General features: G+C 39.9%; 1 protein-coding gene across 1 annotated transcript in view; it reads right to left on the reverse strand.

Annotated features, from left to right (window-relative positions):
• The window catches only part of Helz (Helicase with zinc finger), a 292,336-nt gene that overhangs the window by 30,299 nt on the left and 247,504 nt on the right, over positions 1-14,533 (reverse strand). The window contains exon 13 of the mRNA XM_071662257.1: positions 9,699-10,565. Coding sequence (XP_071518358.1) covers positions 9,699-10,565 — 867 coding nt within the window. The remainder of the gene's footprint in view (positions 1-9,698; positions 10,566-14,533) is intronic.

The raw sequence follows: 14,533 nt of genomic DNA on the forward strand, positions 1-14,533 counted from the left end.
CACTTCATCACTACTTGTTATCACCTCCCTAATTGCCCACTTAACCGATATTCCCATTTGTTCTCTTGTCTTATGCACGATATTTACCTCCTTCCAAAACATCATGTTGTTCTCCCTAAAATTTAATGATACTCCCTCTTCCTGACTCTCATTGCCCTCTTTTTTATTTCTTGCACCTTTCTCTTGACCTCCTGCTGCTTTCTTTTATAAATCTAGTCATTTGCACTACTTCCTTACAAGCATTGCTCAAATGCCTCTCTCTTCTCTTTCACTAACAACCTCACTTCTTCATCCTACCACTCACTATCCTTTCTAATCTGCCCACCTCCCACCTTTCTCATGCCATATGCATCTTTTGTGCAAGCCATCACTGCTTCCCTAAATACATCTCATTCCTCACCTACTCCCCTTACGTCATTTGCTCTCAACTTTTGCTATTCTACATTCAAAATCTCCTGGTACTACCTCACACAATTCTCCTTTCCAAGCTCACTTACTCTCAACACTTCTCCCCAATATTCTCTCTTCTTTTCTGAAAACCTCTACAAATCTTCACCTTCGCCTCTACAAGATAGTGATCAGACATCCCTCCAGCTGCCTCTCTCAGCACATTAAACATCCAAAAGTCTCTCTTTCACATGCCTATCAATTGACACGTAATACAATAATGCCCTTTGACCATCTCTCCTACTCACATATGTAAACTTCTGTATATCTCTCTTTTTAAACTGGGTATTCCTAATCACTGGACCTTTTTCAGCACACAAATCCACAAGCTCTTCACCATTTCCATTTACAACACTGAACACCCTATGTAAGCCAATTATACCGTCAATTGCCACATTTCTCACCTTTTTATTTAAATCACCTATCACTATAACCCAGTCTTGTGCATCAAAGCTGCTAACACACTCACTCAGCTGCTCCCAAAACACTTGCCTCTCATGATCTTTCTTCTCATTACCAGGTGCATAGGCACTAATAATCACCCATATCTCTCCATCCACTTTCAGTTTTACCCACATCAATCTAGAATTTACTTTCTCACACTCTATCACATATTCCCACAACTCCTGCTTCAGGAGTAGTCCTACTTCTTCCTTTGCTCCTGTTCTCTCACCAACCCCTGACTTTACTCCCAAGACTTTCCCAAGCCACTCTTCCCCTTTACCCTTGAGCTTCATTTCACTTAAGAACCAAAGCATCCAGGTTTCTTTCCTCAAGCATACTACCTATCTCTCCTTTCTTCTCATCTTGGTTACAACCACACACATTCAGAAACCCAAGTCTGAGCTTCGAGCAGGATGAACACTCCCCGCTTGACTCCTGTTTCCCTTAGTAGAAATTCAAATACATATATAATTGAAATACAATAATAATTCCTTAAGGATACGAGAGAAAGAATACTGCCCATGTAGTCCCTGCATGTCACAGAAGGCCAATAAAGGGGCGTGTGTGTGTGTGTGTGTGTGTGTGTGTGTGTGTGTGTGTGCTGGAAATTCTCCACTCCTGTTTTCAATTTCCAAAAGAAAGAACAGAGAGGGCGGCTAAGTGAGGATTTTCCCTTTAAGGTTCAGTCCTCTGTTCTTGATGCTACCGTGCTAATGCAGGAAGTGGGGAACATTAATAATCACAACAGGCAAGTGTTTTGAGAGCAGCTGAATACTTGTGTCAGCAGTTTTAATGCAAGAGACAAGGGAATAGTGAAGGATGATTTAAATGTGGAGGTGATTAATGTGGCAGTTGAAATTAAGATTGGGCACAATGGGTATTCAGTAACGCGAACAGAAATGGTGAACAGCTTGTGGACTTGCGAGCTGAAAAAACTAGTGACAAGAAATACCTGGTTTAAAAAGAATGACATACACAAGTACATTTATGTGAGCATGAAAGAAGGTCAATGGGCATTACTGGATTATTTAATAAATGACAGGTATGCAAAAGACACTTTTGGATGAAAGCATTCCTCCAATCCTCAGGCACCTCACCATGAGTCATACATACATTAAATAACCTTACCAACCAGTCAACAAAACAGTCACCCTCTTTTTAATAAATTCCACTGCAATACCATCCAAACTCGCTGCCTTGCCTGCTTTCATCTTCCGCAAACCTTTTACTACCTCTTCTCTATTTACCAAATCATTTTCCCTAACCTTCTCACTCTGCACAACACCCCGACGAAAACACCTTATATCTGCAACCCTATCATCAAACACATTCAACAAACCTTCAAAATACTCACTCCATCTCCTTCTTACATCACCACTACTTGTTATCACCTCCCCTTTAGCCCCCTTCACTGAAGTTCCCATCTGTTCACTCGTCTTACGCACTTCATTTACCTCCTTCCAAAACATCTTTTTATTCTCCCTAAAATTTAATGATATTCTCTCACCCCAACTCTCATTTGCCCTCTTTTTCACCTCTTGCACCTTTCTCTTGACCTCCTGCCTCTTTCTTTTATACATATCCCACTCATTTGCATTATATCCTTGCAAAAATTGTCCAAATTCCTTTCTCTTCTCTTTCACTATTAATCTTACTTCTTTATCCCACCACTCACTACCCTTTCTAATCTGCCCACTTCCCATGCTTCTCATGCGACAAGCATCTTTTGCGCAAGCCATCACTGCTTCCCTAAATACATCCCATTCCTCCCCTACTCCCCTTATGTCCTTTGTTCTCACCTTTTTCCATTCTGTACTCAGTCTCTCCTGGTACTTCTTCACACAAGTCTCCTTCCCAAGCTCACTTCCTCTCACCACTCTTTTTTGCCCCAACATTCTCTCTTTTTTTCTGAAAACCTTTACAAATCTTCACCCTTACCTCCACAAGATAATGATCGGATATCCCTCCAGTTGCACCTCTCAGCACATTAACATCCAAAAGTCTCTCTTTCGCACGCCTATAAATTAACACGTAATCCAATAACGCTCTCTGGCCATCTCTCCTACTTACATACCTATACTTATGTATATCTCTCTTTTTAAACCAGGTATTCCCAATCACCAGTCCTTTTTCAGCACATAAATCTACAAGCTCTTTACCATTTCCATTTACAACACTGAACACCCCATGTACACCAATTATTCCCTAAACTGCCACATTACTCACCTTTGCATTCAAATCAACCATCACCATAACCCGTTCTCGTGCATCAAAACTGCTATCACACTCATTCAGCTGCTCCCAAAACATTTGCCTCTCATGATCTTTCTTCTCATGCCCAGGTGCATATGCACCAATAATCACCCATCTCTCTCCATCAACTTTCAGTTTTATCCATATCAATCTAGAGTTTACTTTCTTACACTCTATCATATACTCCCACAACTCCTGTTTCAGGAGTAGTGCTACTCCTTCCCTTGCTCTTGTCCTATCACTAACCCCTGACTTTACTCCCAAGACTTTCCCAAACCACTCTTCCCCTTTACCATTGAGCTTCATTTCACTCAGAGCCAAAACATCCAGGTTCCTTTTCTCAAACATGCTACCTATCTCTCCTTTTTTCTCATCTTGGTTACATCCACACACATTTTGACACCCCAGTCTGAGCCTTCGAGGAGGATGAGGACTCCTTGCGAGACTCTTTCTTCTGTTTCCCCTTTTAGAAAGTTAAAATACAAGGAGGGGAGGGTTTCCAGCCCCCTGCTCCTGTCCCCTTTAGTCGCCTTCTACGACACGTGAGGAATGCATGGGAAGTATTCTTTCTACCCTAATCCCCAGGGTGATTGAGAATACCTGGTTTAAAAAGAGAGATATATATATAAGTATACGTATGTAAGTAGGAGAGATGGGCAGAGAGCGTTATTGGATTACATGTTAATTGATAGGCGCGCGAGAGGCTTTTGGATGTTAATGAGCTGAGAGGTGCAACTGGTGGGATGTCTGATCATTATCTTGTGGAGGTGAAGGTGAAGATTTGTCGAGGTTTTCAGAAAAGAAGAGAGAATGTTGGGGTGAAAAGAGTGGTGAGAGTAAGTGAGCTTGGGAAGGAGACTTGTGAGAGGAAGTACCAGGAGAGACTGAGTACAGAATGGAAAAAGGTGAGAACAAAGGACGTAAGGGGAGTGGGGGTGGAATGGGATGTATTTAGGGAAGCAGTGATGGCTTACGCAAAAGATGCTTGTGGCATGAGAAGCATGGGAAGTGGGCAGATTAGAAAGGGTAGTGAGTGGTGGGATGAAGAAGTAAGATTACTAGTGAAAGAGAAGAGAGAGGCATTCGGACAATTTTCACAGGGAAATAATGCAAATGAGTGGGAGATGTATAAAAGAAAGAGGCAGGAGGTCAAGAGAAAGGTGCAGGAGGTGAAAAAGAGGGCAAATGAGAGTTGGGGTGATTGAGTATCATTAAATTTTAGGGAGAATACAAAGATGTTTTGGAAGGAGGTAAATAAAGTACAGAAGACGAAGGAACAAATGGGAACTTAAGAGAAGGGGCTAATTGGGAGGTGATAACAAGTAGTGGTGATATGAGGAGATGGAGTGAGTATTTTGAAGGTTTGTTGAATGTGATTGATGATAAGAGTGGCAGATATAGGGTGTTTTGGTCGGGGTGAAGTGCAAAGTGAGAGGGTTAGGGAAAATGATTTGGTAAACAGAGAAGAGGTATACATATATATCTTTATTTATTTATCTATTTTGCTTTGTCGCTGTCTCCCGTGTTAGCGAGATAGCGCAAGGAAACAGACGAAAGAATGGCCCAAACCACCCACATACACAAGTATATACACGTCCACACATGCAAATATACATACCTATACATCTCAATGTATACATATATATACATATATATATACACCCACACAGACAAATACATATATACCCATGTACATAATTCATAGTGTCTGCCTTTATTCATTCCCATCGCCACCCCGCCACAATGAAATGAAAACCCCCTTCCCCTCACTTGTGCGCGAGGTAGGGCTAGCAAAAGACAACAAAGGCCACTTTCGTTCACACTCAGTCTTTAGCTGTCATATATAATGCACCGAAACCACAGCACCCTTTACACATCCAGGCCCCATAAAACTTTCCACGGTTTACCCCAGACGCTTCACATGCCCTGGTTCAGTCTACTGACAGCACCTCGACCCTGGCATACCACATCATTCCAATTCACTCTATTCCTTGCATGCCTGTTACCCTCCTGCATGTTCAGGCCCCAATCACCCAAAATCTTTTTCACTCCATCTTTTCACCTCCAATTTGGTCTCCCACTTCTTCTCATTCCATCCACCTCTTACACATATATCTTCTTTGTCGATCTTTCTCACTCATTTTCTCCTTGTGACCAAAACCATTTCAAAACACCCTCTTTTGCTTTCTCAACCTCACTCTTTTTATTACCGCACATCTCTCTTACCCTTTCATTACTTATTCCATCAAACCACCTCACACCACATGTCCTCAAACATCTCTTTTCTAGCTCATCCACCCTCCTCCGCACAACTATATCTATAGCCCACATTACAACCATATACCATTGTTGGAACAACTATTCCTTCAAACATACCCATTTTTGCTTTCCAAGATAACGTTCTCGACCTCCACACATTTTTCAATGCTCCCAAAACTTCTGCCCCTTCCCCCACCCTATGATTCACTTCCGCTTCCATGGTTCCATCCGCTGCCAAAGGCACTCCCAGACATCTATAACACTTCACTTCCTTCAGGTTTTCTCCATTCAAACTTACCTCTCAATTGACTTGTCCCTCAACCCTACTGTACCTAATAACCTTGCTCTTATTCACATTTACTCTCAGCTTTCTTCTTTCATACACTTTACCAAACTCAGTCACCAGCTTCTGCAGTTTCTCACACGAATCTGCCACCAGCGCTGTATCATCAGCGAACAATAACTGACTCACTTCCCAAGCTCTCTCATTAACAACAGACTGCATACTTGCCTCTTTCCAAAACTCTTCCATTCACCTACTTAACAACCCCATCCATAAACAAAATGAACAACTATGGAGACATCACACACTCCTGCCGCAAACCAACATTCAATGAGAACCAATCACTTTCCTCTCTTCCAACTCTAACACATGCCTTACAACCACTATAAAAACTTTTCACTGCTTCTAACAACTTGCCTCCCACACCATATATTCTTAATACCTTCCACAGAGCATCTCTATCAACTCTATCATATGTCTTCTCCAGATCCATAAATGCTACATATAAATCCATTTGCTTTTCTAAGTATTTCTCACAAACATTCTTCAAAGCAAACACCCGATCCAAACATCCTATACCACTTCTGACACCACACTGTTCTTCCCCAATCTGAGGCTCTGTACATGCCTTCACCCTCTCAATCAATACCCTCCCACATAATTCTTGTTTGGCTTCTTTCTTAGTTCCTACTTTGGAGAGTAGTTCTGGAGGGGAGGATTTTTCTGATTCCCGCTCCCACTCCTTTTATGTTTTACAATATACAGGAAAAACTTAAGCAGAATTCTTTTTCCCTTGCCCCTATATAATTCAGTCTAACCTCAAATAAATATATTCTATCATTTGGAAGATATAAAGATTTTGGTCAGACAGATGACTTTCTTTTGTCAAAGGCTCTAGTCACACACACCAGTTACATATTCATCATATTCTATCCTTATGGATCAGACACAGAAACGTATGTCTTGTGACTTCTGGCAAGGCTGTCTAGATTCTGTTGGTGTACTAACTCTGCTAGACTTGCCTTTTGCCGGTGGCCAGTTAAGGGTGAGGCATCAAAGGTTAAGAAGCGGCATTGAAGTTCTTTAGTTATGGAGACTCTGTTGTTGTGGCCACTCCTATGAGGGAGTTCCAAATGGAACAGGCATCAGAGATATAGATAGATAGCTTCATCTCAAAGTGCTAAAATGTGCAAGAGTGTAAAGTGAGTTGCCACTTAGCATGTTTCGTCATCTATTTTACCCCCACTAAAATACTGAGTACTAATTTGTAAACTGTTTCATCTTATACAATAAATCTTGTTTTGCTAAAATCAATATTAATCATTAATATTTTTTGCATAACAGTAAAAATTAGAAAAGTCTATAAAATTACCAGCTGCATCAGTCAGATACAGTTCTGTCAGGGTCAGGCTGCTTCCACTTTTGCTAAAAGCTCTCTCCTGCCTTATCCTTGTCAACTTTGGATGCTCAAAGAGTCAAAGCCCATATAATCATTCTCTACATCAGGGTTATTCAATTGGCAGCCTGTGGGCCAAATCCAGCCCTTCAGTGGTTTTTCATTGGCCCTTTGACCGACTCAAAAGAATTAAAATAAATCAATGAAATTTATTTAAGTACTTACGAAATTTTACATAAATACATTTTTATCGAGACCAATTGCATTAATTAGCTGAATGAAACATGTGATCAATTGTAATAATTTGTTGAATGAAATGTACTGTTCCCCACACCACTGAGCTCATAGCTACATGAACTGTGTCCACTTCTACTGGCACACACATTCATGGCTCATCACTTGGGCAAGGGCCAGGATTAGTCAGTGTCAAAGGTCAGTCGAAGGTAGGTTAGTCACTACATTTTTCCCAAATCTAGTATATGTATAGCACTGTTTTCCCCATTCAACTTCACATCCTTGAAGTACAGTGCTGGGAGAGTAGTGCTGTGTTGAATCATTTCATTAGTTGCCAGTATATATATTTTTTTCTTTTTATTGATATGCTTAGTGGAAGACGTAAAAGTAAATAATATATGAATTTTTTGTTTCTTTCTATGTATAAGAGTTTGGAGAAAAAATGGAGGTAAAATAAAGGTATGGCCCTTCCATCATTTTGAACTTCATAATTCGGACCCACTCCTAAAGTAATTAAATATCCCTGCTCTATGTGATCCGAAGACACATCATCATCTTCAAATAACTGAGTATCATCTACCTGGTTCTTTTAATCTTGCTAAAAGCCAATCAATTTCCTTCCAAATAACTCAAGAAAATGCACTCCCTTTGGCATGGTTGAGGATGATATTCAGTAATTTTTTTTTATACTATTCGCCATTTCCTGCATTAGCGAGGTAGTGTTAAGAACTGAGGACTGAGCCTTTGAGGGAATATCCTCACTTGGCCCCATTCTCTGCTCCTTCTTTTGGAAAATTAAAAACAAGAGGGGGGATTACCAGCACCCCGCTCCCTTCCCTTTTCGTCGCCATCTATGACATGCAGGGAATGCGAGGGAAGAATTCTTTCTCCCCTATCCCCAGGGATATATATTCATTTATATGGACAGAAATTATCGTGCACTACCACTTAAGCCACCACCCGGCTTAGTGCTAGGCTCTTGAATTGAGGCAAAAAAACTCCTTGCATAAATATCTGTCTAAAGGCATTGATCAGCTTGCATGAATGTTTGCCTACAAGCACTAACAGATTAAGAACTGAGGTAATGCTTTTAGAGTTCTATTTTTGTTTTTTCTCAAAATGTTCACCATTTTCTGTGTCAGCAAGGTAATGCCAGGAACAGATGAATATATGAACTGAAACCAAAGCCCCCTATCCACAATCAGGCCCCACAGACCTTAATGTTTTCCCCTTCCACTTCACACACCCTAGTTCAGCCAACTGACAACATATCAACCTATAAAGCACATCACTCCAATTTGCTTTATCCTATGCAAACCTTGCATCTTCCTGTATGTTCAGGCCCAGAGCCTTCAATACATCTTTCACTCCAACCTTCCAACTCCTCCTTGGTATTCCCCTTTTCCTTGTTCCCTCCACTTGTGATAAGTATACCCTCTTAGCCACCCTTTCCTCATCCTTCCTATCCACACATCCAAACCACTCTGGCACACCCTCTTCAGCACTCTCATACATACTCCTCTTGCTATCCTATAATTTTTTAATTTGATCAATCCTTAAACCACACACTGTCTTCAAAAATTTAATTTCCAGCTCATTCACCCCATCCTTAATTATTTTTTCATAAGCCCACATGTCACATCAGTATGGTACCAACAGGACTTCTATACCATTAAACATACCCATCTTTGCCCATACAGACAGTCATCTCTTTCCACATATTCCTCAATGCACCCATGAACTTTGCCCTCTCACCTACTCAATGGGTCACTTCATCTCCCATGGTTCCATTTGCTGCCATATCCGCTCCTAGGTATCTAATCCACTGAATTTCCTCTAAGTTCTCTCTATCATAATCTAAAAGATGGACGTCAAGTTTTTGTAATATTCATAAGACTTAATTTATTTTCATCTTAACTGGGCACAAATTCATAAAGTACCAATCTATTCTTTTATGATGACATTGTAACTGAAACATTATTTGATTAGCACATTAAACAGATGTTAGAATGTATGTAGTAGAAATGAAAGGCAGCATGCACTTGATCCATACCAAGTAAACGGGAATGGATCTAAAGTTAAAAGATGAATACACTGATATAAAACAAATAAGGTGGAGGCTAATTTGCAAATCAACATATACAAGAAAGATGTCAGTATGAAGTAGCCTGTGGACACATGCTGTGACAAAGTGTCTTGAGAAAGCTCTACACAGGTCATCCATATGCATAATAGGGAAAGATAATTAGAAAAAAGACAGCAACAGACATATTAAATGAAGAATAATTGATTTACACAAGATGAAAGATGATTCAGCATGAAAAAATAGTATATTAAAAAAGTAATTCTTAGTTTTTATTTATCAAAGAGTGGAACCCTTACCTTTCCTTGGAATGTGTTGATGATGGGGATTCTGTCTCAGCTCGAGAACGTGTTGAACGTGAAACAACAGAGATTGAATTTGAAGGGAGCTGTCGTTCTGGAAAATGCACATTGTTCAAGAACTGGTAGGATTTTTCTCCTTCAATCTGTGGTGTTACCCTACCAAGGTGAGCTGCAGGTAGACCTAAGGAATGACCAAAGCGAGGGCATCGCAATCCAGGAGGCTGGGTCAGTATGTTCGGTGGAGCTATTTGTTTCAGGTGTTGGTAAGGTGCTGGAAGTGCAGACATATATGTGCCACGATTGACTGGATCTAGTTCAGCTATTCTCCTTAGAGATGGCAAACGGTGAGGAACACTACCTGGCTGATAGGGATATACTGGCACAATTCCAGCATGTAAGGAGTAATCATACCCATGTGGATCCATGTAGGATGTGGGCGTTGCTGTGACTACAGAAGGACGTAATGGATGGGACGCAATGAGAGGCTGACCAAGTCTACCAGTAGATCTGACAATCTGTGCCTTGGTAACTGGACCATAGGGAACGGGAGACCACTGTGGTGGCACAGAAGCCTGGTGAAGATAAGGTAATGCTGGTCCCACCATAGGAGGCAGGGGGTAAGTAGGGATAAAGGAGTTGTATGGTGAATACATGTTAACATATGGTGGCATAGCAGGAACCATTGGCAGTGGGGGTAGTGGAGAATAATAGAGATAACGAGGAATAAACTCAGGAGCTAATGGGTTCAGCACATAAGTCTTCTTTAGTTCAACACCATCAAGCTGGGCTCGTAATGCAGACCAGGAGATGCCATATAAGGATCCAGCTTCTGAACACAGCTGCAGAAATCTCTCCCAGAGTTTCCTGTAGGAGGATACTTCTTATGAATGAAAGTCCCTGCAGCCATAACAAACAATCACATTTTATCTAATGATTAAATTTCACAATTATCCATCAAATCACTCAGTACATACTATTCCCAAATCTGACTGGTGTTCTCCATGCCAACAACAGGAATAAATAAATCATGGTGAACAAATCCAGACCTCTAACCTTTACTGGTTCTACAAATCAAAATATAGATTTATCGCTATCATCAGAAATGTAAATAGTTCCTAATCATACACCAAGACACACCTTTCCTAGCTTTAAGTACAGTTTCCAAGTCCTGATTGACATCTGGTTATCTTAACAGCATGAATGAACTATATCTCAGTGTATCAAACTCAATCCCTAAAATTTACAAATCCTTGATTCCACAATACTACATAATAAACATTTCTTTAAGCAGATGCCAAATTTTATGATCAAGGAGTCTAAAAATATTGTAGACTTAAACTTTCCCAAGCAACATCCTTACTTCTCTTTCATATGTATTTTACTCTTCTACCTTAACAAGGTAGCAGCAAGAAATGAGCCATCACAAAATAACCTTTAACTCATTCCTCCCCTTTCTGAAAATGCTCATAAAAGAGGAAAGAATTTCCAGTCCTCTTCTTCTACTCCTCTTAGCTGCCTTTAAAGACATGAAGGATATATGAGGGTTATCTCTCCCATCCCCCCATCCTCAGGGATAACCACCCTCTAAATCTTTTTTTAAAAAAAGTTTTCCATATCTAATTTTTTCTAACCATCTTTTATGCCTGTTTCTAAGATGAAAACCAATGGCACAAGCATAGTTCAACTTCCTTAAATACATGGTTACAGATCATCATCCTTCAAGCACCAAAAATCTCAGGGAAATGCTCAAAACATTGTCTGTTTCCAGTTAATAGTAAATCATCCCAACTTTTTGAGTACATGAAACAAGAATATGAGCAAAAATGACTTCAGCAGACATCCATGTACAGGATATAAATTGATGAGGTTGAGAAAACAATGGGTAAGTCACAAAAACAACTGCAAGGCAGAAATTTGGAAAAAAGGAAAATCTAAAATACAAACATTTTCTTTCTTTATTCAAGCAATATCTGAAGCAATGGGACACACACTCTGAACTTGTTCTGACATAAGGGAGCACTGATCTAATAAAGATAGGGGCAAACTACTCAGTGTGGCTATCTTCTCCATCATGACTAGCCAACAACACATCAATCATCAGGTGAAATGTCTACCAAAAGTTTACCAATCATAACCTCAGCCAACTGTCTATTAACAATAAACCCTACATGACTAAACATCTTGCTCCTGCCAACATGTCAAGCAGCTGTTGACTCTGAAATGTCTTCAAAAATAAAAAGCGAACCAGCAACAGGAATAGTGACCTCTGACACTTTTTTTCCACACACCATGGGTTAAGAACAGAAAGAAAACTCTCACGACTCATAACATATTTTCTGCAGTGATAATGAACCAATGAGACTACAGCACATAGTTATTTACTAATCCAGTCTTCAAAAGGAAAAGTGACCAATCTTCCATATCTCTAATACTAAAGCCAAAAAATTTCTAAAATTACACAAACTACCATTTGAACATACCATTTTGGTATGTTTGAAGGAATAGTGGTTCCAACAATGTTATATGGTTGCGAGGCGTAGGCTATAGATATAGTTGTGCAGAGGAGGGTGCATGTGTTGGAAATGAGATGTTTGAGGACAATATGTGGTGTGAGGTGGTTTGATCGAGTAAGTAATGAAAGGGTAAGAGAGATGTGTGGTAATAAAAAGAGTGAGGCTGAGAGAGCAGAAGAGGGTGTTTTGAAATGGTTTGGTCACATGGAGAGAATGAGTGAGGAAAGATTAACAAAGTGGATATATGTGTCAGAGGTGGAGGGAACGAGAAGTGGGAGACCAAACTGAAGGTGGAAAGATGGAGTGAAAAAGATTTTGAGTGATCGGGGCCTGAACATGCAGGAGGGTGAAAGGCATGCAAGGAATAGAGTGAATTGGAATGATGTGGTATACCAGGGTCGAAGTGCTGTCAATGGATTGAACCAGTGCATGTGAAGCATCTGGGGTAAACCATGGAAAGTTTTGTGGGGCCTGAATGTGAAAAGGGAGCTGCGGTTTCGGTGCATTACACATTACAGCTAGAGACTGAGTGTAAACAAATATGGCCTTTGTTATCTTTCCCTAGTGCTACCTCGCACGCATGTGGGGGAGGGGTTTGTCTTTTCATGTGTAGCGGAGTGGCGACGGGAATGAATAAAGGTAGCAAGTATGAATTATGTACATGTGTATATATGTATATGTCTGTGTATATATGTATATGTATATGTTGAAACACAGAGGTATGTATATGTGCGTGTGTGGACGTGTATGTATATATATATGTGTACGTGGGTTGGTTGGGCCATTCTTTCGTCTGTTTTCTTGCACTACCTCGCTAACGCAGGAAACAGTGACAAAGTATAAATAACCATTTGAACATAAAACGAACCTTTGTTTGACCACCTATTTATGGACATGAAGCAACATTATATACATGTGCAAAAGTGCCCCCTAAACAGAGGAAGGCAAACTGAACTGAGGAAAGATAAAGATAATTCTTGACCTTGTAAATGAAGCAGTCCTATTATCCACTGTACATTGTGTGCATGATATTCTTTCTTGAATATTCTATAAGAAATTCCATAACTTTTTATGGCATTTAACTACAACAGGATTTCTGAAATACAATGATATACAACTTAACCTGGTGAAACGGTGTTTATGTCTGCTGTGTGTCCCTTAACTTAGACTGATCTGCTGCCAAACATAAGTAGTAGTCCAGGAGTACTTTTTGGCATATATGGAGATGTGTGATATTTTAGGCAGATTTTGTCACATGGTTTTCATCATTAAAATCTGTTACCTTCTACGAATGTCATAGCTCCAAAAAATGATCACATAATGCAAGAGCGATGATCACATAAATACTGCCTTGATATTTCCACATACACTGACCAGTTTAAGGACAATATTTAGACTAGTGTCTGGTAACACTATGTTACTCCAGTAAAAACATTAATGGCCATATATTTTACTTTAAGGCAGAGAAAGCTGATTCAAGAATTATCACTATATACACCCAATCTGCAGTGAACAGGAAAAAAAAAGATTACTACAACATATATGCCCCAGCCACAGCAAAAGGTTCATTAACTAATTCTAAACCTTCTTCCTCATATTCAGGGAAATCAAAGATATTTCTAGATCTCCATTTCCTGAATGTCGTTCAAGTATCATATCTACAGTCCAACAACATCTAAAATTTGATTGCCTGCATATTCTTCCTAACCAAAAGTCAAGTTGTCTTAAGTCTGAATTTAAGTTAATAATGTTCCGCCAAAGTTCTTCATGTTCTGTGAAAATGCCAACTCAGTCTACATTACACCTGATATGCTTACTCTCATCCTACATCAATCACTCAATGGCTCTTCATATCTCTGTACACAAGCCTCTTTTCCAAGCTCTCTCACTTTCACCAGCAGTTAGTCACAGGGTTCTGTTCTGGTACCATTCCTTCTCTTGTTTAATGTAAATGATTTTCCTAAAGGTATGGACCTAATCTGAATAAGTTTGCAGATTAGGCAAAGGTCATGAAAGAAGAGAAAAGTGAGCAGGATTGCATTAACATGCATAAAGACCTAAACAGACTCTAAAGTTGGTCTAATACATGGTTGATGAAATTAAATACAGGCAAATGTACAGTAATGGGGATGTGAGAAAGTTAGAGATGGCCTCAATATGATTATCATCTAGCAGCAAATAAGCTTCACGATTGTGTGTGTCAGAAAGATTTGGGAACTGACACTGTCCAAAAACTATTGCCTAATTCCCATACCAGGAGAATAGTTAAATAGACAAACTGCATGCTGGCAAATATCATAATAGCTTTCAAGTCCAGAG

The sequence above is a fragment of the Panulirus ornatus genome, chromosome 6, assembly GCF_036320965.1.
Source record: "Panulirus ornatus isolate Po-2019 chromosome 6, ASM3632096v1, whole genome shotgun sequence".
In the NCBI taxonomy this organism is placed as follows: domain Eukaryota; kingdom Metazoa; phylum Arthropoda; class Malacostraca; order Decapoda; family Palinuridae; genus Panulirus; species Panulirus ornatus.